Source organism: Myotis nattereri, assembly GCF_964212035.1.
Source record: "Myotis nattereri genome assembly, chromosome: 11".
NCBI lineage: Eukaryota > Metazoa > Chordata > Mammalia > Chiroptera > Vespertilionidae > Myotis > Myotis nattereri.
The window spans coordinates 6,645,866-6,671,836 of record NC_138086.1 but is presented as its reverse complement, the minus strand read 5'-3'; the positions used below and the strand labels follow the sequence as shown (position 1 = coordinate 6,671,836).

General features: G+C 49.5%; 1 protein-coding gene across 2 annotated transcripts; it reads left to right on the top strand.

Moving 5' to 3' along the window:
- Positions 1-12,650: 12,650 nt before the first annotated feature.
- Positions 12,651-21,192, top strand: LOC308527080 (diamine oxidase [copper-containing]-like; the record flags this gene model as incomplete). Of its 2 annotated transcripts, XM_081102407.1 has the most annotated exons (5): positions 12,651-12,760; positions 17,128-18,770; positions 19,639-19,924; positions 20,589-20,721; positions 20,923-21,192. In XM_081102407.1, the coding sequence occupies 4 exons, from the start codon at positions 17,186-17,188 to the stop codon at positions 21,190-21,192; spliced, it is 2,274 nt and encodes a 757-aa protein (XP_080958533.1). The 2 variants fall into 2 exon arrangements, with proteins under 2 accessions (XP_080958533.1, XP_080958532.1); XM_081102406.1 differs by lacking the exon at positions 12,651-12,760 and having other exon boundaries at positions 17,186-18,770.
- Between the last annotated feature and the right edge of the window lie 4,779 nt (positions 21,193-25,971).

Genomic DNA, 25,971 nt, shown 5'->3' with positions numbered 1-25,971 from the left:
CACACCCCTGCCCTTGGCCTCCATTCACCTTATCTACTCTATCCCAGAAAAGACCTCCATTACAAAGGCACATGGCAGCCCCTGATACACGAACTTTACCTGTCACATTGGTTTTGAAAGCCTGAGGCTGACAGCTCCCTCTAGGGTGGCTATGGTGGAACTCCCCTACATCACCAAGGGGCGAGCAAATTAGCGCAACGCTATGGGAAATATCTAGCAAAATTGCTGACACCTTTACCCTTGGACACATTGATCCAGTGTCTAGCAGTTTATCCCAGAGATCTGCTCACAAACACAGAAAAAAGTGTGTACACAGTGACTCACTACAGAGCTGTTTGTCATAGCAACGTCTGGAAACAACCCAAACATCCATCTATGGGAGAGAGCTTGCAGGTCTGAGTAAACTATGTCACGTCCACACGGTGCAATTCTAGGGGGTCGTAAAAGAAGCGTGAAGGAGCACTTTCTCTGTAACGATGGGGGGGAACCTAAGGAAGTAAACAACATGGGTATAGAACAGTGATGGCGAACCTTTTGAGCTCGGCGTGTTTGCATTTTGGAAAACCCTAACTTAACTCTGGTGCCGTGTCACATATAGAAATTTTTTGATATTTGCAACCATAGTAAAACAAAGATTTTTATTTTTGATATTTATTTTATATATTTAAATGGCATTTCACAAAGAAAAATCAACCAAATAAATGAGTTCACGTGTCACCTCTGACACGTGTGTCATAGGTTCGCCATCACTGGTATAAAACAATCTCTACAGCGTGCCAACTTCCGCATAAGAAAGGAGGATGTATGTTGACTTATAAGACTACACACGTGTTTACATTGATTTGTAGAAACTCTAGGAAAGTGGCTGCCTGTCCTCTTAGCCCCTTCAGGCAGCTATAACAAAATGCCACAGCTGGGGCGTTTCTGAGCAGAAGTCTATTGCTCACAGCTCTGGAGGCTGGAGATCCAAGATCAAGATACCAGCAAAGTCACATGAAGGCCCTCGTCTGGCCTGCAGACTGCTGACCTCTGTCTGTCCTCACCTGTCTGAAGAAGTGCGGGGCTGGGTGCCGTGTCTGAGAGCTCTAGTCCTGCCCTGGAAGCTCCTCCCTGGTAACTAAGCTCCTCTCAAAGGCCCATCTGCTCCCACATCTCAGTGCCTTTCCCAGGCTGCACTTAGTGGGCGCCCAGCCGTGCTTGTTGAGGACTGAGGGACTGACCCACAGCTTAGGAAATGCAAATTCCAAAGTACACCTACTCCTCATACCCTGCCTCCCCCTCCCCCCTGTCCCTTTCTTGTCCCTTGGCCCTAATCATGATTGTGGCTGTTCCCTTGGCTATGACCACACTCTCTCCCCCTGTAATGAGATGGCAAGAGAACCTGAGCCTTGCCCCTGAGAAAGGAGCCCAAGAACCCCAGAGCATTCACTTCTCCCTCTCATGAGATCCGGTCCCTGGTGGTCCTCGCAGGCAATCAGTTTCCCACCTTCTTCCCTGCTAGTCCCTGGAGTCTACTTACCAGGATTTCTCTCCTTGCTTCTCCTTGCTTTAAGCCTAATGCAAACCCAGGATACAAAGGGAGACAAAAACGAGGAAGCTAGAGTCCCATCCTCAGAAGTCTAGGTCAAGCTAGGGAGACAGGCCAGAGAGACAGGGCAGTGCCACTGAGAGGGCTGTCCCCAGATGGTCATCTCATTTTCGACACTGGAAGTCTGGTCTGACCTAGAGCAAGAGTGTGACCCCAGCATTCTCGAGTTTGCAGCATCCCGGGCCCTGAAGGAGGTTCTATCGTCAGGTTCTCCTCAGGTGGGAGAAAGGAGACTAGTACATGTCCCCACCCAAGTCCTGGCCCTGACTCAAGATAGGGAGACACCAGAATCCTCATGGCCAGTCTGACTGGTCCTCTGAAAATATAGGTGCCTGGAGAAACCCAAGTCCAGCTACACGGGGTGGTCCAGCTGGCCAGCCAGGGACCAGTACTTCTTGACAGCAACCTGCCAGCACTCACAGGGCCTGAGGGCAGCAGCGATGGGACAAGGTCTCTACAGCTGGAGAACCACAGTTACAGGGGTGACAACTACGAAGTCCTGGGGCGTGGAGTTGACTCGTGGAGTCTGTGCTGGTGGCCCCTGTCTAACCCTCCAGGTTTCCTGGTGACCAGCCTCCATTGTCATCCCCCTTGGCCTCTGGGTGCCCCAAATCCTCCTTGTGGACTTACACACCTTCCAGAATCAGCCACCTGTCCTTCCTAGTGGGAGATAAGTCTCAGCTTCCATCCAAGCCAGCAGCCTGGCCTGCTGCGGACAACTGCTCACCAGGACCAGCAACATAACTTGTGGCCCAAATGAAACTGCATGCCAGGCCCCTGGTTCAAAAGTTAAGAATTTGAAGGTGGTGCTGGGTGGTGTGGCTCAGTTGGTTGGAGCATCGTCCCATGCACTGAAAGGTGGCCGGTTAGATTCTTGGTCAGGGCACATACCCAGGTTGCAGGTTCCATCCCCAGTTGGGGCACATATGGGAAGCAACCAATTGATGTTTCTCTCTCACATTGATGTTCTCTCTCTCTCTCTCTCTCTCTCTCTTCCTCTCTCTCTCTTCCTCTCTCTATGAATGTCCTCAGATGAGGATTACAAAAAAGAATAATTTGAATATGGTGACAACAGAGAATTAAACTAAGTGTGGGCCCTTCAGACTACGGCCACGTGCCCAAGAGGCTGGTTCTGCTGCCTGCACCCACAGCCGGCCTTAGCCATCCCCAGGCTGCTTCCTTTCAAGGAGCAACATGGTAATAGAGCATGTGATCTGCAAAGTACTTTCCGCCTCCCAAAAGGAAATACATATTCAATCAATATGCCTATTGCCATAATATTTCATTTTTAACCAAATTCAAGCTTATGCAAATTGCAGCAATTACACACTTAACCCTAAATTATCATGGCAGTAAACTACTTTTGCTAAAAAGACATGATTAGTTCAACGTTTTTCTCACCTGAAGATTTGCCAAGAACTAACCCTAAACCCTTGGCCAGCTACAGGCAGTTTCTCAGAGCCGTCAATCTGGCCTCTTTAATTCTCTCTGCTCTCCAAGTTAGGTGTGACGTCTGTAATTTATTACTGCACATGAGATAAGTTACCTGCCCTATTGCATTGCCTGATCCCCTGTCCTGGGGCCTCTTCCAAATCCACATCCCATAATCTGAAGTTTCTCATTTATATTTTAGAAAAATAGATAAAACTGACCCTGCACTTACCCATGACCAGCAGTCATGCTCTTGGGCATTTAGCCCAGAGAAATGGATTCCTATGTTCACACAAAAACCTGTGCACTCATGTTCACAGCAGACCGATTCATCATAGTGGACTGGAAACAACCCAAATGTCCCTCAGTGGAGAAGTCCTTGAACAACTCTGTACAACAGAGCACTGATTGGCAGTGAAAAGGAATGAACTTGTGATCCAGGCACTATGCTTGGTGAAAACAAAAGTCCATCCCAAAATGATGCATCCAGAACGATATCATCCAGATGGCATCTCAAAATGAGAAAACCGTGGAGATGGAGAAGAGGTGAGTGGGAGTGGGCGGGGCACTCGAATAAAAGAGGCAGCAGGTGATGGAGAGGTTCTGCATCTTGATTTTTGTGGTGGATTCACAAGTCCATGCCCGAGAGAAACATGGTGGAAACTGAGCCCCTCCTGTGGCCTAGCTAGCAGTGTGCCAACATCAAGGTCCTGTTGTGACTTTGAACCACAGCACTAAGATGGCACCACTGGGGAAATCAGGATTAAGGGGACTCTGATTCCTGGTACCATTTCTGCTATCCCTTGCGATTTTATAATTATTTCAAAATAAAAGCAACTTTTTACCTGAAAAAAATACATGTAGCATTCCTCAAGCAAAGGAGACCAAAGCTCTTCTTACTTTTTCAGGTTTCTTATTCCTTTAGCTGTAAATTGTTTAAAAGATATGGAACTCATAGAAACAGAGCAGATTGGTAGTTGCCAGAATCGGAATGGGTGATAGTGGTCAAAAGGTACAAACTCCAATTATAACAATTGCTGGGGCTGTAATGTGCAGCTGGTGGCTGTCGTTTACAGTACCGTATTGCACATTTGAAAGTTGGTAGGAGAGCAGATCTTAAAAGTTCTCATCACAGGAAAAAAATTGTGACTCTGTGTGGTGATGGATGTTAACAAGTTGTTGTGGTGATCATTTGCAATATTAGCATGTTTCAAATCATCAGATCATACACCTAAAACTAATGCAATGTAACATGTCAGTTACATCTCAATAAAACCGGGGAGATTGAAATGTAAAAGGAAAGAAAGGGGTACAACATGAACAAATACTGTGGCGGGGATATTTCAATAACCCTCAACTCCCCACATTCAAGAGCTGGAGCACAAGAACAAAACACTGTGCCCAAGCAATCCAGCCATTACTCTTTCAGTAACAGTAAGGACCTGAAGAAGGACAGAGAAAAGAAGCACTATTTTCCTACCTCAGGCAGCAAATCAGCATATTTTACAAGGACTCATGAATTCAAGGGTACACGTCCAAAGAGCAAGGGGCTCAGGCTGTTCCTATGCTTGTTTCCTCATCACCTCCCTGCCCTCCCTCTGCCAGGACTTCCCAGGCACTGAAGGCCTATTGTTTCTGGGCTCCCTTTCTTTTCTTTTTTTAAAATAATTTTTATTTCTTGAAGTATTACAAAGAGTATTACATAGGTCTCCTTTTTTCCTCCCCCTTGACATTCCCCATCCCCTACCCCCTAGTGTCTTGTGTCCACCGGTTATTCCTATATGCATGCATATAAGTCCTTCGGTTGATCTCTTAACCATGCCCCAAACCCTCCCCAGGCTTCCCACTGTAGTTTGACAGTCTGTTCAATTCTGCTCTGCCTCTGCATCTACCCCTGTTCATCAGTGTACTCTGGTGCCCATTATCTGTCCCAACCTCACCGGGGCCATCTCGGCCTCACTGGGGCTGTTTCAACCTCACCGGGGCCATCCCGACCTCACTGGGGCCATTTCAACCTCACCGGGGCCATCCCGACCTCACCCGGGAAGTTTCAACCTAACCAGGGCCGTCTCAACCTCACTGGGGCTGTCCCGACCTCACTGGGGGTGTTTCAACCTCATCAGGGCCGTCCCAACCTCACTGGAGCCGTCTGGACCTCACTAGGGCCATTCCGGCCTCACTGAGGACGTTTCAACCTCACCGCGGCCGTCCAGACCTCACCAGGGCCGTTTCCACCTCACCAGGGCCATCCTGACCTTGCCGGGGCCGTTTCAACCTCACCAGGGCCGTCCCAACCTCACCGGGGCCATCCCGACCTCACCGGGGCCGTCTCAACCTTTCCTGGGGCATCCCAACCTCACCGGGGCCGTCCCGACCTCACTAGGTCTGCCCCGACCTTACCGGGGCCATCCCAGCCTCACTGGGAAACACAAAGTTTGGCACTCTGTCCCCTGCCGGGCGGCTCCCCACCAGACAAAATCTCCAGGCTTTCCTGGTGGCTGAACATCCAGTATGCCTGCTCGGACTTCACCCTCCACTGAGTGCACAGACTGCCCATCTGCCGTCCCCCAGCATCCCACGCGAGACTGGAACCGGTGGGTGTGCTTGTGCACCTGCTGGTACAGCGGTTCCACATCACCAGCCCAGCCGGGCCGGCTCCAGCCTGCCCCGAACCCGACTCCGCCCCCCGAGTGCGTCCCTCCCGGATGCGAGGAGCCGAAATCTGCAGCCTGCTGGGTTGGGCTCTGTACTTGGTGCCTCTGCCCATCCTACTCAGTATCAATGCTCTTCTTTCTTTCCTTCCAGTTGTAGAGCCTCCACTGGGCCAGCTTTCCCATGGTTCCGTATGATAGCTGTTTGTCCCACAGTTGGTAGCCTCGATGTTGTGGGAGGCAGCACCCACCGTCTCTTCCTTACACCGCCTTCTTGGTTCTCCTGGGTCTGTTTCTTGAGCGCGTCTCACATGGGTGTGGGCAGTTGAAGTCTGCAATTTGTTGGGCTAGGCTTAAAAGCACAGGTGGGTCTTTTTGTGCACCTGGCACAGCTTTGATGGGGATGTAAATTGATTTGGGCTCCCTTTCTTTGTTTTTGGTGGGAGGGGGTTGGCGGGTGGGGAGGACACTTTTCCGGCACCGCCACAGGTAGGCGCTAGGTGGCACCCTGAGCTGCTGCGACTCTTGCGCCCAAGGTTTCCACCAGAACCCAGGCTCTGAGGCTATCCTACTCTTTGTACCACTGGGTCCAAGTTCATGGTCCACACCAGTGTGCCTGGGGAGGACCAGGAGGGCTGGAAGGCTAAAGACAGAGCGGCCAGATGCCTGCCTTCCTGCAGGGAATGTCTTCTCCAGGCACTGACATGTTTTGTCTGTCTGTTGCACCCCCTTACTTTTTCCTGCCCTCTCTGTTTCTCCATCTCCAGGCCCTGAAGACTGTGCCTTCACCTTCTCATCCCAAACCTCCCAGGGTGTCTCAGGCCCCCAGGGTGATTCACTTTTGAGTCAAAAGGGCAAGCCACACGCTTGCAAGAAGAGCACCTACCCAAAAGCACAGGCACTTCTCTATTGGCCAGGAAAGCACAGTTTGTTGAATTAGTGAATTATTTTAATTCTGTGGATTAGTCTCCTCTTGTCTTTACTTGAAGTAACAGAACATCTCCAAGCAGCTTAAGCATAAAGGGAGAATGTATTGGCAGGACAGTGTGAACTGGCCGTAACCAAGGAGGACTGCAGGCTGGGAGCTTGGGCCTGCAGGGAACTGCTTGGGAATCATTGTGCGGCATGCTGGTCCCTGGAGACAGCCAGGTGCCCTGGCCACAATCACAGAAGTGGCTTTCAGAAGTGACAAAGCGCTCCTACAGCCACCCAAACCCCTGGACAATTAGACTTGGCCACCAAACTCAATAGGTTAACAAGGGACAGTGCAAGTTAGAGGAGAAACCGCTTTCTCCCACATCCCCACCTTCCCCAGACTTTCTACTCTGGCCTCAAAGAGGAGATGATGCAGAAAAAGATGCAGCTGCCCCCTCCCTCTCCACAACGCCTCAGCATACAGCGCTAGTGCCATCCTCAGCTGGGAGCTGGCCTAACCTTCCCATCCCTGTCCTTTACCATCCACCCAAACTGGGGAGCGAAGCGGGGCTGCCCAGCACACCCATCATCATTCACTTCTCTCCCTTCTGAGCCTCCAGCTGGTGGGAAAGTCTGAGAATGGGCTGTGGAGGGGGGCTCAGAGCCGCCCCCCTTTACCTGCTGTGTGGGGGTCCCTCACCAGGCTTGGGGCCCACCCCCTGCTGACAATCCATGTGACCTTGCTTGCCTTTGCCTTTGCTCCTGGTTTTCTCCATCCTACCCCGGGACTCCCTGGGAAGGTGTGGCCATGGTCTGGGGCAGGATTAGTCTGTCCCCCCTGGTTTCCAAGGGATGTCTTAAGCAGACAGACCGTTGATTATGCACAATATTCCAGAAACTTGTCTGAAGAGCTTTCACGTGTAGGGCAGTAGAAAAATGAACCTCAAACCTTTTCTTTTCACACTATTAAGGTAAACATTCTGGGATGTGGACAAAGCACTTTTATAACAACCAATACAATATTTAAAACATCAACAATTTTTATCTTGGTGATTTTTTTTAATTTTTAAATCATCCAAACATTGTATCAAAGCTTTGAAACCATTAAAAAACAAAGGAGCATAAATGTTCATAAAAGGAAAGGGAAATAGCAAATCTTTCAGCATTAGGGAAAAAACATCTAATCTTCCCCAACAAAAAAGGGTTAGGGGTTCAGTGAACAATAACTTCTTGTAAAGAGGAGCCAGAAGTGTACTTGCTTTGAAAGTGCCTAGTTGTCACCTTCAGTCTTACTGAAGAAGGAGGTCACTGTGCTTTAACAATTTTTTTTTTCTGATCATCTTTTCCTTGAATTAAAAGGAGTGTCTTCAACATTAGCTAGTCAAGGTCCACCAGCACTGCCAGGGGTGAACCTGAGGAGGGGCGGTGAAGGATTAAAGAAGACAGACAAGAGAACACAGTTGGAACAAGGTGATCACTTCCTGGATGAGGAAACAGTGACACAGCCTGTAAGCAGAAGCTTTATTTTATAGTCAGATCACACAAAGCAAAACAAGGGGAGTGGACAACATGTTTAAATGAATGCTCTTGCGAGTTTCAAATCTATTATCTTACTCAAGCCTTCTTTGGGCAGCACTTGCTGGGCCTCCCACAGCCAATTAGGTACCGAGGAACAAAGGAGGACTATAAGGTCAAGTTTGTATGTGGCTCTGCCACAGGTCAGTTAGAGACTTGACCCTAAAGCCACTCTGTACATCTCTCCCCTTTTTTGTTTTTATTTACTTCCATTTACTTTATTCATTATAATCACTTGGAATTATAAGGATTATTCCAAAGTTAGGAATTCTAAAAATTTTTAAGCTACTACAATAAACATAAAACTGGAATATCAAGAACAAAAGGCTGGCTATTAATAAAACAATAACAAAACAATGCCAATGCAATACAGCAACAAGAGAGAAACCAAACTACAGACATTATAACATTTTTAGGACTATTTCTACAAAATGAAAGTTTCTTTTGCTGCTGGTGTATATCTACTCAAGACTACAGAAAACTGGCAGCTCACCAACACTATTAAGAAACAAGGCTGAGGGAGTAGCTTCCACTCCTTGCTTTTCTACCATCTGCTGGGCCTCAATCCTTACCTTCTTCAGCTGACCCCATGTTACGACCTTGGCCCCTGGCGTAACATCGTTATTTTTTTCTTCCGCATCACTATCATCCGGGCAACTCTCAGTCTTTTCAACGGAGGGACCAGGAGCTTCTCTGGGCCTATCATGGTGATGCACGTATGCTCTGGCACCCATATTGGCTGCACTGCTCCTTCTGGAAAGGAACAAACACAACCTCTGCCCCACATCATTACTGGATCTGGTCCAAACCATTGTCCAGTTTGTGAATCCTTCCCCCAGGCTAACTCAGCAGAGGCTATTGTACTGGAGGTCCGATGCCTTTCGGCTGCTGTACAACCCTCTGCATCGTAATTCAAAAAATTTAGCACATGACATCCTCCTCCCCCTTTTGTTTGTGTAGAGAGTAGATCTTTGTGTCACCTCAGGGCCCTTGAGATGTCACAAAGCTAAATTCTTGAAATATTACATTTGGAAAAGCTGTCAAGTATATCCAATTTAAATTTTTTCCGTCCCCTCCTGCTTTGCCTCAGGTGGGGAAAATAATGGTTTGTTAATTATACGTAGGCCTGGCTGGCCTTGGCTTAAACTTCCCTGGTTTGCAACCTTTATAAATTTTACACTTTCGCCGAAACCGGTTTGGCTCAGTGGATAGAGCGTCGGCTTGCGGACTGAAAGGTCCCAGGTTCCATTCCGGTCAAGGGCATGTACCTGGGTTGCGGGCACATCCCCAGTAGGAGATGTGTAGGAGGCAGCTGATCGATGTCTCTCTCATCGATGTTTCTAACTCTCTATCTCTCTCCCTTCCTCTCTGTAAAAAATCAATAAAATATATTTTAAAAAAAAAAATTTTACACTTTCACTGAACCTGCAAAGCCCCATGAGTTCCAGTGCCCATGAGCACATAAATTTTTAAAAATTTAATTTCCTCCTTGTTTTTGTTCCTGTGCTGTCTTCTACTTCTAGTTTTCTACTTAATCTGTATCTTCTAAGCAGTATCTCAGTTAGTACCTTCACTATTTACATTTCAGTCCTCTTGACTTCCATTTTTAACTTTACAGTCCTGGCTTAACTTTAAGCAAAATGCCCTGGCTTAGCATTAAGCATCACTATCAGGACTTCCATTTTGTGCTTTACACTTCTTAGACTCAACTTAAGAAATTTAAGAATTTGACTACAATTCTTTGAGCATTGTTTTAGAGATCCCTTTCCTGAGATCCTGAATTTCCCATGTTTTACACCCAGCTGCTACAAAACCTCACTCCCTACATTATTTTGACTTTCTGTGAGTGCTTCACTGGAGCATCCTTTCACCTTACAATTGTAGTTCCCCCTTACTCAGACCCCATGCTCAGGCGCCACATGAACCGTGTCCAGCATGGCCAGGGGTGAACCTGAGGAGGGGCGGTGAAGGATTAAAGAAGATAGACAAGAGAATACAGTTGGAACTAGGTAGAATCACTGTGCCTGGATGAGGAAACAGTGACACAGCCTGTAAGCTGAAGCTTTATTTTATAGTCAGAGCACACAAACCAAAACAAGGGGAGTGGTCAACATGTTTCTTGCCAGTTTCACCTTGTTTTAGCTGCACTTGCTGCACCTCCCACAGCCCATTAGGTACCTAAGAACAAGTGAGGACTATAAGGTCAAGCTTAATTATGCTAGAAGGGCTCTGCCCTCCAAGCTCAGACTTGTATGTGGCTCTGCCACAGGTCAGTCCGAGGCTTGACTCTACAACCGCTCCCTACAGTCCTTTGTAGAACAGAAACAGGTTGCACTTCTCAACATCAGGTTGTTCCTACAACTCTCTTAGAATGCAAACCTCCTCAAGTCTCCATGGTGAACCCATGACTGAAGGTGAAAGACATAAGTGAAGTCACTATATCAATCATCCTTTATGCATTTAAAGTTAATTGCCTTCTGGAATTGCAAACAAGTATCAGGTTAACTAACTATTTTCTCCTTCCTTTATCTAGCTGCCAATAAATACTGAAATCACTTGAAGTGAAAGTAGCAGGATGTTAATGATGACAAATACAAAAGTCAGCCCTGGCCAGATGGTTTGGTTGGTTGGTGCATCGTCCGGTACATCAAAGGTTGCTGGTTTGATTCCTGGCCAGGGCACATACCTAGGTTGCAGGTTCAGCACCCAGTCAGGGCACGTAAGGGAGGCAACAGATAGATGTTTCTCTCACATCAATGTTTCTCTCTGTCTCTCTCTCTCCATTCCTTCTCTCCAAAATCAATGAAAACATCCTTGGATGCAGATTTTAAAAAGAAGACAAAATAAATATAAAAGTCATCTATACTAATAACAGGATAACATGCTAATTAGACCAGATAGACTGGACATCTTCTGGCCAACCTTCCCGATGTCCTTCCTGACAAAGCCAGGGCCCGGGCAGCGCCTTCTGGGGTCCTGGGTGCTTACAGCCACCCCAGGCAGTCCTGGCCCGGGTCTCAGGTGCCTGCAGCTGGCCAGAGGAAGGGAAGCCTTGGTTCCGGGTGCCTGCAGCCAACCAGAGAGAGGGAAACCTGCGTCCCGGGTGTGAGGGCCAACACAGAGGCAGTTAGGGGTGATCAGGCAGGCAGGCGAGTGGTTAGGGGTGATCAGGAAGGAAATGGGGATAGGAGCAACCAGGCAGGCAGGCAGATGCAGTGGGTAATCAGGCAGGCAGGCAGGCAGGCAAGTGGTTAGGAGCCAGTGGTCCCGGATTGTGAGAGGGATGTCTGACTGCCGGGTTAGGCCCGATCCCGGCAGTCGGACATACCCCGAGGGGTCTCAGATTGCAAAAGGATGCAGGCCGGGCTGAGGGACCCCATCCAATGCATGAATTTTCATGCACCGGGCCTCTAGTCCTATATAATAAAAGGCTAATATTCAAATTATCCCCTTAACTGGGAGTTCAACCAGGAGGACGAACAGGGGGTGTGGCTGGCTGGCCAACTGTTCGTGGCCTCTCCCTCCCGGCCAGCCAGACCCAACCAGATATGATCAGGGCAGGCCAGCTGAACCCAACCTGTGTACAAATTTGTGCACCAGGCCTCTAGTATAACAATAAAAAATAAGCACTCAAGACTTGGTGATTAAGAAGATAAAGACCTGTTGGTTCTTTCTATCAAGCCCAAGCTTGCCCTTTTCATCTAACTAAGCCATCTTAGTACTGTGTCCCCTCCCAGCACAGGTGCCTCCCCCACCACCCAGCCCCTGTCCCTTCTCCTTTCTCTGTTCCCTCCCTGCACAGGTGCCTCCCCCACCACCCAGCTCCTGTCACTTCTCCTTTCTCTGGGCCCTGGCCACAGCCATCCTGAGGACTTTCTCCCAGCCAATCCTTCCCTTCATTCTGAATCCTTTCAGGGTCTCCGAGATGCAAAGAAGACTTCTAGAGTCTCAGCTCAGTGGCTTCACGCTTCCTGTGCTGCTCTGGCTCTGGCTCTGGCTCTGGCTCTGGCTCTGGCACAGGCTCTGACTCCCCATCCTAGACGTGGGTCAAGTTGCCTATTTTTGTTGTGGGTGTCCGACTCTATCAGCCTCCGCCTTTGTCTATCCATTCGCTTCAGCTGAGACTGCTTGTTGCTAAATTTCCTCTTGTCTTTATCTCTTGCATCTGAAACTCAGCATTTAATAAATTATGGCATCACACAACTTGCATTGCTCCCAACGGGGAATAGGACACCATAGACAGCTCCTGTGGATGGTACCCTATGGCACGAGGAATGAAAGGAAACAGACAACTAGGGCACGGGTGTTGGGAGAAACAGAAGTGAATCCCGCAGCTGAAGTGATGGAGGCCTGGGGCGTTTCCAAACTTGGGTACTTGTAGGGGCAACAGGACCCCCTGGCTGCAGAGCCCCGTCCGTGCCCATCCTCGGCCACCACCCTTGCCCTCTGAGAGCCCCCTCAGCCCTACATGGCTCCACACCTTGGTTGATCCAGCCCTCACTCTGTCCCTCCCTCTAGGGCGGGTCCAACAGAGCCATAAAGCTCCAGAAGGAGCCCAGACAAAGGCTGACTGCAGACGCGAGAGGAGCAGAGCACACAGGTATGTTCTGATGGGCCATCGGGAGAGTCTAGAAAGGGATGACTGGCAGGGGAGGGAAGCGAGGCCTGGAGTGAGGGGCCAGGAGAAATGAAGACCCGAAAGGCCCAGAAAGCCAGGGGCAACCTCCTGGAGGCGAGATGGGAAAGGCTCAGTGGGGAGCTGGATGCTATTCTCACGCGGAGAGGAGCAGAGCACACTGGCCGCCACGTTCTCCCCTATTGTGGTTTCAATGCCACAGTCCGCACCCCAGCGGCCCACTGGGGCACCACACACAGGACTGTGCTGGGGAGGATAATCTTAAAGGGACAGCCAAGTCACCTCCCTCTTCTACAGAGCAGAAAGGCATTTGGGGATAAGCAGTTCTAACAATGAGGGCCCAGCCAAGAAAAGACATTAGGAACTTAAATACATATTCCTGAGTGAACGAAGCCAGTGTGAAACGGCTACAGACTGGTGACCCCAAACTTATGACATTCTGGAAAAGGCAAAAGTATGCATATAAATAGAACAGAGTTATTAAACTTTATTTGATAAAGCTTCCCATGTGATTTCAAGTATAGTAGATCAACCTAATTTGGTTTAAAAATATTTCTTTTAAGAAAAGAGAATAAATCCTTGAATCATTCCAGGGCTCTTAAAATGTCCCAAAGCTATCTCTCGGTTAAAGTCTTGATTTTAACTTGGAAAGACTATCAAATATACATAACCCAAAGATTATATTATACACTCTTTGTAATTAGTCTAAAAGATATCAATTAAATGTAAACCGGTTTTTATATTAAAAATTTGGTTCAGACCATAGAATTATTCCTTTTTCTTTTAATCAGGCCAATAAAATATTATATCCTAGGTTGGAATTTTACCACACGTAGTACATATAAGGACTACAATATATTTTGAACTACTAATTTTTCGAGAGAGAATACAAGAATTATTTTTCTCAAAGATGAATTACTATACTTCATGTATTTTGTTATCACAATCATGTAATTTCTCTGAACTTAATTTGACCTTTAAACTCTTAGAAGCCTCAAATTTTAGGTGGCAAGTTAAATACTTAGCGTTTCTTAGATTAGTAATATATTTATATTTTTAAGGATATATTTCAAATAAAATACAAGACATATTTAAGTAATAGATTCAAATCTATGTTTTTAGATTTTTCATATGAGGCAAACTCAGATTAATATTCCAGTGTTTAGTCATTTTAAAATACCTAGATATTTAATAATTTGTATTATTTAATTCAGCAATGTTCTAAAGTTTTAAGTTACCAAAGACTTTGTAAAACTATATGTGAGGCTGGCGAATATCCCTGCCTGTCACGTGGAAAGCTGATGAAAAGGCAGGGGGAGGAGGGAGCAGGCCTGTAGCCACTTTGATTTTAAAACTGCCAAATTCTTCCTTAGAGATAACTTCTAAGGATGCTGCTGCGGGAAACACAACTGGCTCTTTCCTCTAACACAATGCAGTCAGTCTCCTCTTGAGTGACTGGATAATATCATTATTAATATATTTATAACTATTACTGAAAAGCTTTATTATAAACTAGAGGACAGGTGCATGAATTCGTGCACGGGTTGGGGTCCTTGGGGTGGCCTGCAGGGATCGGGCCGAAACCCGCAGTCCAACACCACCTGCAGATCCTACCTGCTGCTCCCACTCATCCCGGCCCCACTGCGCCTGCCCTGGGTTCATGCCCAATCAGTCCCAATTGGGAGAGGTTTGCATTGCCACAGCAGCGCTCGCCAGCCATGAGCTCTGTGTCTGGCACCCTCTGAGGGGAGTGGCTTGCGGGATCAGGTCGAAACTAGCTCTCCAACATCCCCTGAGAGGTCCTGGATTGCAAGAGTCCGCAGGTCAGGCGAAGGGACCCCACCAGTGCACGATCAGAGCTGGGGAGAGACCACAGGAGGGCTCCAGGGCATGTCTGGCCCTGTCTCGCCCAGTCCTGATCAGGCTGATCTGGGGTGGGCTGATTGGGGCTGGCAGGTTGGGGAGGGATGCAGGAGGTTGGCCAGCTGGGGAGGGACTGTGGGAGGGCTCCAGGGCATGTTCAGTCCATCTCGCTCAGTCCTGATTGTCCAGACCTCAGCAGCAAGCTACCCTACCAGTCGAAGAGTCTGCCCCCTGGTGGTCCATGCACATCATAGCGATGGGTCAACCAGTCGACTGTCTGCCCCCAGTGGTCATTGCTTGTCATAGCTAGCGATTGAGCAGCCTTAGTATATCATTAGCATATTACACTTTAGTTGAACAGTCCACTGGTCACTGGATGACCGGACACTTAGCATATTAGGCTTTTATTACATAGGATTCTTTATTTTAGTTACATCTATTTATTTATGTTTTGATAACTTTAAGATTTTAAAGCCAATTACTATTATCCAAGGCATTTTCTTTGGCAAATTCTGTAACAGAGATAACTTATTGACTTCCAGTGGCTTTAATGTGAAAGTATTATTTGATTTTTATTTTATAAAACCAGGAGTGCCCCAAGATTTGGGAGGCAACCTTGGAATGCGGTCCATTATTATCCAAGAACTACCCATTATTATGGAAACACTAATCTTGTTGCCCAAACACAGCCTGTATATTTTCTTTCTGTCATTATTGCCATCTTTTAAAGAAAAACAGTCTTGGATTTATTCTATAGCATCCGTGAAGAGATGGGGCTCAGTCCAGGAGGCCAGCCAAAATCGGGCAGGGCGCACCTTCTCTTAACCTAGCTTTTTTCTCTTCATGGGTACAGAAATCCCAAACGCATCCCTAAATTGTGAGAAATGTCTCATCTATTCAAATTTCAAATGATGGACTGGGAAATAAAAACATGGCAAAAATGAGACTTTTAATAACATGCTTGAGAGTTGGCGTCCATTTTACAGGATCACCATAAGACTGGGCAGGGGCCTTTTTTAGTTACTTCCCTTTGTCTAGGGAATTTCCCTAGGATCTCTGTTATCGGCCACGTGTTCCACTTATATTCTTTCTCTCCCCGTTCCCACCTTCTGTTTGCTTTGGGGAAATTTAAAATGGCCTGTCCATCTACTGTTTCTTTTCTATTAAATTAAAATAAAGGCATGCTTAATAAACTAACAATAAACAACAGAGACAGATAATAATCAAAAGACAAGCGCCCATAACATATAGACAAGAATTACTAAGTCAGAGTTCCTTTCATGGATCTTATCCTATTCTATTCTCCATAGTACTGACTTGCCTCTAAAATTATTTTAGCTAAAATTTGCTTGTCCCAAGGTGTCCTATGGTCATTTTCAGACAAAGCATTAAAGAGTCCTTTTGTAAAATGACAATTAGCCCCGTTTTTCTAGCTGTTGAGCCTTTCCACACTACAGGCAGAGGATCCAGGGCTTTAGGTATTACAGAATTTTGATGCGTAATACGAAGTGGGCATAATGCAGTTCAAACAAGAGCCCACATACTTAAAGATGACAAGGGCACTTGTTTATTTGAGCCTGATTTAAGGGAGTATCCTTTGACACCTAAATTTCTTTATCCTTGACCATGCAAGCTAGAAATTTACATTGATGTTTTTGCTTTTTACTCAAATTCTTCCCCATTATAGCCTGGCTGTAATAAAAGACATTCCTCGTCCACTTATGGCTCGTGACTCTGAAGCTGCAACGGGTTCTGTGCACAGTGAATTTCCCCACCTTTTCGGTGAACCTCCCACCTTCCCGGGGAATTTCCTTCTTTCTTAGTTTTTCGCTCAGGTGAATCTTCTTCTCCTGGTCCCTTAGGAGGCACCAGATGTGAATGCCACATCCATTTGTGGCTATGGTTCAGGATCCGGAAAAGGAGCCGTGCACTAACTAGACAAGAAATATTAATTTAGAACGCATAGGGGGCCAGGCGGAAAACCTTTCTCTAGTGGAGAGGCTCTCTGACTTGCGGGTCTCATTTGCTTTTATTCAATTGAATACACATTTGCCCTTTAAGAATGCATAAGGCATATCAAAGGTAAAGTTTGATAAACAGTAACAGGATTATCAGGGTAAGGATTGCCCTGAGCCATTTGGCCCACAGCAGGGCAATATTATCCTGATTTTCAGCCCTGCTGAATATCACATTGATAAGCTAATTACTGTTAGTCTTAGCCCACAGCACTAGAGGTGCAGCCATTCTGAGATAATGCACACATAAGGGGAAAGCAGAGTTGACATAGGTATGAAAATCTGCAGGACTAAACAAGGCTTACAGACAAGCGAGGAGAGTGTAGAATTAAAATCAATGGAAAGCACAGGTCTGAGCAGCCTGGGGCCCCCGCTGCGCCAACATGGCCACTGGATGGCATGGCGGCCAAGGGACGAAGCTGTGTCTGTTGGGAAACTACGGGGCCAGCCTAGTGGAAACCCATATCTTCCCATAAAACAACTAAGTTCATCTTTCCCACATTCTAGAGCCATGAGGCGAGAAAGCCCGGCCCTCGGCTGGGCCATGGCTGCCGTCCTGATGCTGCAGACGCTGGCCATGGGGAATAACTCCCCACGGACCCTGCGGAGCCAGGCCGAGGTGTTCGCGGACCTGAGTACGGAGGAGCTGAAGGCTGTGCGCAGCTTCCTCTGGTCCCGGAAGGACCTGAGGCTGGAGCCCTCCCAAGGATCAACCATCACCAAGAACACCGTGTTCCTCATTGAGATGCTGCTGCCCAGGAAGCAGCAGGTGCTGAAATTTCTGGACCACGGTCAGAGGCGGCCGGCTCGGGAGGCGCGTGCCGTCATCTTCTTCGGAGCCCACGATCATCCCAATGTCACCGAGTTTGCCGTAGGACCCCTGCCATGGCCCCATTACCTGCGCCCGCTGCCCCCCAGGCTGGGGCACCAGATGTCCTGGAACTCCAGGCCCATCTCCTCGGCGGAGTATGTCCTACTGAGCCACACCCTGCAGGAGGCCACCAAGCCCTTGCACCGATTTTTCCTGGACACCACGGGCTTCTCCTTCCAGGACTGCCACACCCGATGCCTGACTTACACCGACGTGGCCCCTCGGGGCTTGGCCTCGGGCGAGCGCCGCACCTGGGTCATCTTGCAGCGCTTTGTGGAAGGCTTCTACTTGCACCCCACAGGCCTGGAGCTCCTCCTGGACCACAGCAGCATGAACGCCCAGGACTGGGCGGTGGAGCAGGTCTGGTACAACGGGAAGTTCTACCGAAGCCCAGAAGAGCTGGCCCGGAAGTACGATGCCGGAGAGGTGGACGTGGTGGTGCTGGAGGACGTGCTCCCCAAGGACAAGGGGGCCGAGGGCAGGGATGAGCCGCCCCTCTTCTCATCCTACAAGCCACGCGGGCACTTCCCCAGCCCCATGACCGTGAAGGGCCCCCACCCGGTCCAGCCCCAAGGACCCCGCTACAGGCTGGAGGGCAACGCCGTGCTCTACGGGGGCTGGAGCTTCGCCTTCAGGCTGCGGTCCTCCACGGGGCTGCAGGTGCTGAATGTGCATTTCGGTGGGGAGCGCATTGCCTACGAGGTGAGCGTCCAGGAGGCAGTGGCGCTGTACGGAGGCCACACACCTGCGGGCATGCAGACCAAGTACAGCGACGTGGGCTGGGGTTTGGGCACCGTCACCCATGAGTTGGCCCCTGGCATCGACTGCCCAGAGACAGCCACCTTCCTGGATGCCCTCCACTACTATGATGCCGACGACCCTGTCCACTACCCCCGAGCCCTCTGTGTCTTCGAGATGCCCACGGGGGTGCCCATTCGGCGCCACTTTGACTCTGACTTCAACGGTGGCTTCAACTTCTATGCAGGGCTCCAGGGCCAGGTGCTGGTGCTGCGGACGATGTCCACGGTCTACAACTATGACTACATTTGGGACTTCATCTTCTACCCCAACGGGGTGATGGAGGCCAAGATGCACGCCACTGGCTACGTGCACGCCACCTTCTACACGCCCGAGGGGCTGCGCCACGGGACGCGCCTGCACACCCACTTGATCGGCAACATGCACACTCACCTGGTGCACTACCGCGTAGACCTGGACGTGGCAGGTAGGACTCGCTGGCGCCAAATGTCCCCAGGCCAGACCTCTGTGTACAAACATTAACTCCCGCTGTTGGAGACGATGCTGCACCCCGGACGCACACCATCAGGAGAACGTGCCCCACCTGCTCTGAGCCCGCAGGGCTGGAGTCCCTGAGCCCCCGGAAGGGGTGAACGTGAACAGCGCCCCAGTGCTGCCCGGGGTGTGGCAGCCTGGACCCTGTCCCTGCCTTGGGGCTTGGCTGACCCCTGGGTCGGGTGGGTTGGGTAGAAAGGTGCGCTCAGGGTAGCAGAGGGGACAATGGCTCCTTGTCAGCAAGGTCGCTGCTGCCTGGCACCTGGAGGTGGACGCAGCACCATTGGGGTTACTCACTATCTCCTGGGTTAATGGTGTCACCGCGGCATAGGCCTCCTGGCAGGATGTGGCCTGACATCAAGTCAGAACCGCCCCCAGAAACAGAAAGGTGGCTCCCCTACTAAACCCACCCTCCCCACCAGGCTCAGCCCCCTTCACCCATGCCCTGGGCACAGCAGGTGGTGGACACAGCCCCTGCCTGGGGAAAGATGGCCGCCCCTCTCTGGGGCTGCAGGACAGCCCAAAGCCTGGGACCCAGGGCTCAAAGAAACTGCTCACAGTCCCACCCCAACCACCACAGCTGATGTGACCTATCGCATCGTCCTCCAGTTCCCCTGTTGGTTTTTGTGTTTAATCCCTTCCTCCCACCCCACAGCTGGCTCCATGCGAACCCCCGACACCCCCTTCGCCCCTGATGGTTTGCTGTTGGACGTGGTCTGGGGTGGAGAACCCAGTGTAAAATGGGGGAGGGGTACTTTGGGTGCTGGATCCTCATTCTGCATCTCCCTTCACACACGCAGGCACAAAGAATAGCTTCCAGACGCTGGGCATGAAGCTAGAAAACATCACCAACCCCTGGAGCCCGGAGCACCGGCTGGTCCAGCCAACCCTAGAGCAGACGGGGTACCCCCGCGAGCGCCAGGCAGCCTTCCGCTTCGGACAGGATCTGCCCAAGTACCTGCTCTTCACCAGCCCCAAGGAGAACCGCTGGGGCCACCAGCGCAGCTACAGGCTGCAGATCCACTCCATGGCTGAGCAGGTGCTGCCACCCGGCTGGCAGGAGGAGCGGGCTTTTACCTGGGCCAGGTGAGGAGGCCTGGGAGGTTGTGGGCTGGGATGACTGGAGGCCCTGCCCTGTGTTTCCCTGAACCACGTCCAGCACTGCCAGGGGTGAACTCTCCTCAAAGCTTTATTTAATAGTCAGATCACACAAAGCAAAGCAAGGGGAGTCGTCAACATGTTTACAATGTTCTTGCGAGTTTCAAATCTGTTTCCTTACTCAAGCCTTGTTTTGGCAGCACTTGCTGCACCTCCCACAGCCCATTAGCTACCTAGGACCAAGGGAGGACTCTAAGGTCAAGCTTAATTGTGCTAGGAGGGCTCTGCCCTCCAAGTTGGGACTTGTATATGGCTCTGCCACAGGTCAGTCCAAGGCTTGACTCTATAACCTCTCCCTACATTTCCCTGTGTCTGCAGTGGCTGTGTTTCTGTCTGAGACTCTGGGTCTGTGTGTGTGTGTGAGTGTGTGTGTGTGTGTGTGTGTGTGTGTGTGTGTTACAGGGCGTGGCTCTGTGTTTGAGGAGGCCTGTTCTGAGCACATGAGCCCCCGCTGACCCTGGGTCAGACTGACAGGCTCCCAAGACATGATGTGGAAATCAGGGAAAGCCACGTCACTGACCCTGCACATGTGCCCCGGGAGGGGCTGGGCCACCCCCAGTGCCCAGAGCCACCTGGCTGCTCTGCCCGACAGGTACCCCCTGGCAGTGACCAAGTACCGGGAGTCTGAGCTGTGCAGCAGCAGCATCTACAACCAGAACGACCCCTGGGACCCGCCTGTGGTCTTTGAGGAGTTTCTTCAAAACAATGAGAACATTGAAGAAGAGGTACTGGCCCCACCTTCTTCCAGCCCCAGCCCCAGACTAGAGCTGTGCCCTATCCCGGGGCCTGTGCCAGCAGCACCTCGCTGTGTGGAGAGCAAGCTCAGTGTCCCCAGAACTGCCCATTTCTTATGAGGAGAGCTTGAGGGGTCGCCCACCCCTCGCCTCTCCGAGACCGTCAGCACTGCCCACCCCTCTCTCCCACAGGACTTGGTGGCCTGGGTGACAGTGGGCTTCCTGCACATCCCCCACTCAGAGGACATCCCCAACACGGCCACCCCCGGGAACTCCGTGGGCTTCCTGCTCCGGCCCTTCAACTTCTTCCCCGAGGACCCATCCGTGGCATCCAGGGACACCGTGATCGTGTGGCACCGGGACAAAGGCCCCAACTACGTACAGCGATGGATCCCTGAGGAGGGCGGGGACTGCTGGAAGCCTACCCCCTTTAGCTACAATGGGACTTACAGGCCCGTGTGAAGGGCCGCTGCCCCCAGCTAACTCCTCACTAGAAGCCCGATTCCCCCACCCCACCCAGGAATAAATAATAAACCCTCCATGGCTCAGCTCCAAGTACTGCTTCTTGTGGGGGGCACAGCGGGTGAGACACACCCCTGCCCTTGGCCTCCATTCACCTTGTCTACTCTATCCCAGAAAAGACCTCCATTACAAAGGCACATGACAGCCACTGAAACACGAACTTTACCTGTCACATTGGTTTTAAATGCCTGAGGCTGACAGCTCCCTCTTGGGAGTCTATGGGGGAACTCCCCTATGTCACAAAGGGGCGGGCAAATTATCGCAACTGTAGGGAGACGCTATGAGAAAAATCTTGCAAAATTGCCAACACCTTTACCCTTGGACACACTGATCCAATGTCTAGGGGCTTATCCCAGAGATCTGCTCACAAACACAGAAAAAAAGTGTGTACCCAGTAACTCACTACAGAGCTGTTTGTCATAGCAATGTCTGGAAACAACCCAAACATCCATCTATGGGAGAGAGCTTGCAGGTCTGAGTAAACTATGGCACGTCCACACGGTGCAATTCTAGGGGGTCGTAAAAGAAGCGTGAAGGAGTGCTTTCTCTGTACCGATGGGGGGAACCTAAGGAAGTAAACAACATGGGTATAGAACAGTGATGGCGAACCTTTTGAGCTCGGCGTGTTTGCATTTTGAAAAACCCTAACTTAACTCTGGTGCCGTGTCACATATAGAAATTTTTTGATATTTGCAACCATAGTAAAACAAAGATTTTTATTTTTGATATTTATTTTGTATATTTAAATTGCATTTCACAAAGAAAAATCAACCAAATTAATGAATTCACGTGTCACCTCTGACACGTGTGTCATAGGTTCGCCATCACTGGTATAAAACAATCTCTACAGCGTGCTAACTTCCGCATAAGAGAGGAGGATGTATGTTGACTTATAAGACTACACACGTGTTTACATTGATTTGTAGAAACTCTAGGAAACTGGCTGCCTGTCCTCTTAGTCCCTTCAGGCAGCTATAACAAAATGCCACAGCTGGGGCGTTTCTGAGCAGAAGTCTATTGCTCACAGCTCTGGAGGCTGGAGATCCAAGATCAAGATACCAGCAAAGTCACATGAAGGCCCTCGTCTGGCCTGCAGACTGCTGACCTCTGCCTGTCCTCACTGTCCGAAGAAGTGCGGGGCTGGGTGCTGTCTCTGAGAGCTCTAGTCCTGCCCTGGAAGCTCCTCCCTCGTAACTAAGCTCCTCTCAAAGGCCCATCTGCTCCCACATCTCAGTGCCTTTCCCAGGCTGCACTTAGTGGGTGCCCAGCCGTGCTTGTTGAGGGACTGAGGGACTGACCCACAGCTTAGGAAAAGCAAATCCAAAGTACACCTACTCCTCATACCCTGCCTTCCCCCATCCTGTCCCTTTCTTGTCCCTTGGCCCTAATCATGATTTTGGCTGTTCCCTTGGCTATGACCACACTGTCTCCCCCCTAATGAGATGGCAAGAGAACCTGAGCCTTGCCCCTGAGAAAGGAGCCCAAGAACCCCAGAGCGTTCACTTCTCCCTCTCATAAGATCCGGTCCCTGGTGGTCCTCGCAGGCAACCAATTTCCCACCTTCCCTACTAATCCCTGGAGTCTACATACCAGCATTTCTCTCCTTGCTTTAAGCCTGATGCAAACCCAGGATACAAAGGGAGACAAAAACGAGGAAGCTAGAGTCCCATCCTCAGAAGTCTAGGTCACCCTGGCGAGACAGGCCAGAGAGACAGCGCAGTGCCACTGAGAGGGCTGTTCCCAGACAGTCATCTCATTTTCCACACTGGAAGTCTGGTCTGACCTAGAGCAAGAGTGTGACCCCAGCATTCTCGAGTCTGCAGCATCCTGGGTCGGGGTGGCTCTATCCTCAGGCTCTCCTCGGGTAGGAGAAGGGAGACTAGCAGATGTCACCACCCAAGCCCTGACCCTGACTCAAGATAGGGAGACCCCAGAATCCTCATGGCCAGTCTGACTGGACCTCTGAAAATATAGGTGCCGGGAGTCGGTCCATCCTTGCTGCTTGACACAGTCGCTGCAGGGAAGAAACATCTGCACAGCATATGTTTCAAGGGACCTGGTGTATATGACATACTGTCCTTAATGTTTGCTCACCTTGGCGCTATGTGTTTTAACCAAGGTCACCTCTCTGAGAAAGGTTTCCCCGGGTAGGGATTTTTCCCTGAAGTTAGAGAGGGAATAAAACCCCTTAACTAAGTGCCAGGTGGGTAGTTAATCACTTTAACTATGAACAATCACGCTTAAGCTACATAATCTTTACTCCCTGGAATGGAGATAAGAAACGCCCTAACCTTTGGAATAGAGATTGATGGGATTGGAATCAACTGGTATAAATACAGATGTAACAAGACAACAGGACACAGAACCTAGAGACAGAACCTAGAGACAGAACATGGCAAAAGATCCTGGACAGAAACTGGCAACAGAACCTAGAGACAGAACCTAGAGACAGAACATGGCAAAAGATCCTGGACAGAAACTGGCAACAGAACCTAGAGACAGAACCTAGCGAGAGAACCTGGCTGAAGATCCTAGAGACAGAACCTGGCTACAGAACCTGGATACAACATGGCAAGAGAACCTGACTAGAACCTGGTGACTGAACCTGGCTGGAGAACCTAGACAGAACCTGGCGACCGAACCTGGCTAGAGAACCTAGCGAGGGAACATGGCAACAGAACCTGGCTGGAGATCCAAACCAGAACTTCGCTGGAGATCCTGACCAGAACTTGGCTAGAGATCCTGGCTAGGCTGCTGATCAACTGAACGCTGTCTCCGTGTCATTCCTTCTTCGCCGACTCCGTCCACACCTTTGGGAACCCCTGGACCTGCTGGGGTTGGACCCCAGCATCTGGCGCCCAAACAGGGAAACATAGGAATATCCCTCCATATTTGGGATGGATAGGACTGCACCATAGGGTGCAGAAAGGATGGACCGGATCCCGGCATATAGGTGCCTGGAGAAACCCAAGTCCAGCTACACGGGGTGGCCCAGCTGGCCAGCCAGGGACCAGGACTTCTTCATAGCAACCTGCCAGCACTCACAGGGCCTGAGGCCGTCAATCTGGCCTCTTTAATTCTCACTGCTCTCCAAGTTAGGTGTGACGTCTGTAATTTATTACTGCACATGAGATAAGTTACCTGCCCTATTGCATTGCCTGATCCCCTGTCCTGGGGCCTCTTCCAAATCCACATCCCATAATCTGAAGTATCTCATTTATATTTTAGAAAAATAGATAAAACTGACCCTGCACTTACCCATGACCAGCAGTCATGCTCTTGGGCATTTAGCCCAGAGAAATGGATTCCTATGTTCACACAAAAACCTGTACACTCATGTTCACAGCAGACCAATTCATCATAGTGGACTGGAAACAACCCAAATGTCCCTCAGTGGAGAAGTCCCTGAACAACTCTGTACAACAGAGCACTGATCAGCAGTGAAAAGGAATGAACTTGTGATCCAGGCACTATGCTTGGTGAAAACAAAAGTCCATCCCAAAATGATGCATCCAGAACAATATCATCCAGATGGCATCTCGAAATGAGAAAACCGTGGAGATGGAGAAGAGGTGAGTGGGAGTGGGCGGGGCATTCGAATAAAAGAGGCAGCAGGTGATGGAGTGGTTCTGCATCTTGATTTTTGTGGTGGATTCACAAGTCCACGCCCGAGAGAAACATGGTGGAAACTGAGCCCCTCCTGTGGCCTAGCTAGCAGTGTGCCCACATCAAGGTCCTGTTGTGACTTTGAAGCACAGCACTAAGATGGCACCACTGGGGAAATCAGGATTAAGGGGACTCTGATTCCTGGTACCATTTCTGCTATCCCTTGGGATTTTATAATTATTTCAAAATAAAAGGATCTTTTTACCTGAAAAATACCTGTAGCATTCCTCAAGCAAAGGAGAGTAAAGCTCTTCTTACTTTTTCAGGTTTCTTATTCCTTTAGCTGTAAATTGTTTAAAAGATATGGAACTCATAGAAACAGAGCGGATTGGTAGTTGCCAGAAACGGAATGGGTGACAGTGGTCAAAAGGTACAAACTCCAGTTATAACAATTGCTGGGGCTGTAATGTGCAACTGGTGGCTGTCGTTTACAGTACCGTATTGCACATTTGAAAGTTGGTAGGAGAGCAGATCTTAAAAGTTCTCATCACAGGAAAAAAATTGTGACTCTGTGTGGTGATGGATGTTAACAACTTGTTGTGGTGATCATTTGCAATATTTACATGTTTCAAATCATCAGATCATACACCTAAAACTAATGCAATGTAATGTATCAGTTACATCTCAATAAAACCGGGGAGATTGAAATGTAAAAGGAAAGAAAGGGGTACAACATGAACAAATACTGTGGCGGGGATATTTCAATAACCCTCAACTCCCCACATTCAAGAGCTGGAGCACAAGAACAAAACACTGCGCCCAAGCAATCCAGCCATTACTCTTTCAGTAACAGTAAGGACCTGAAGAAGGACAGAGAAAAGAAGCACTATTTTCCAACCTCAGGCAGCAAATCAGCATATTTTACAAGGACACATGAATTCAAAGGTACACTTCCAAGACCAGGGGCTCAGGCTGTTCCTATGCTCCTTTCCTCATGGCCTGCCTGCCCTCCCTCTGCCAGGACTTCCCAGGCACTGAAGGCTTATTGTTCCTGGGCTCCCTTTCTTTGTCCTTGGTGGGAGGGAGTGGGGGGGTGGGGGTGACGCTTTTCCG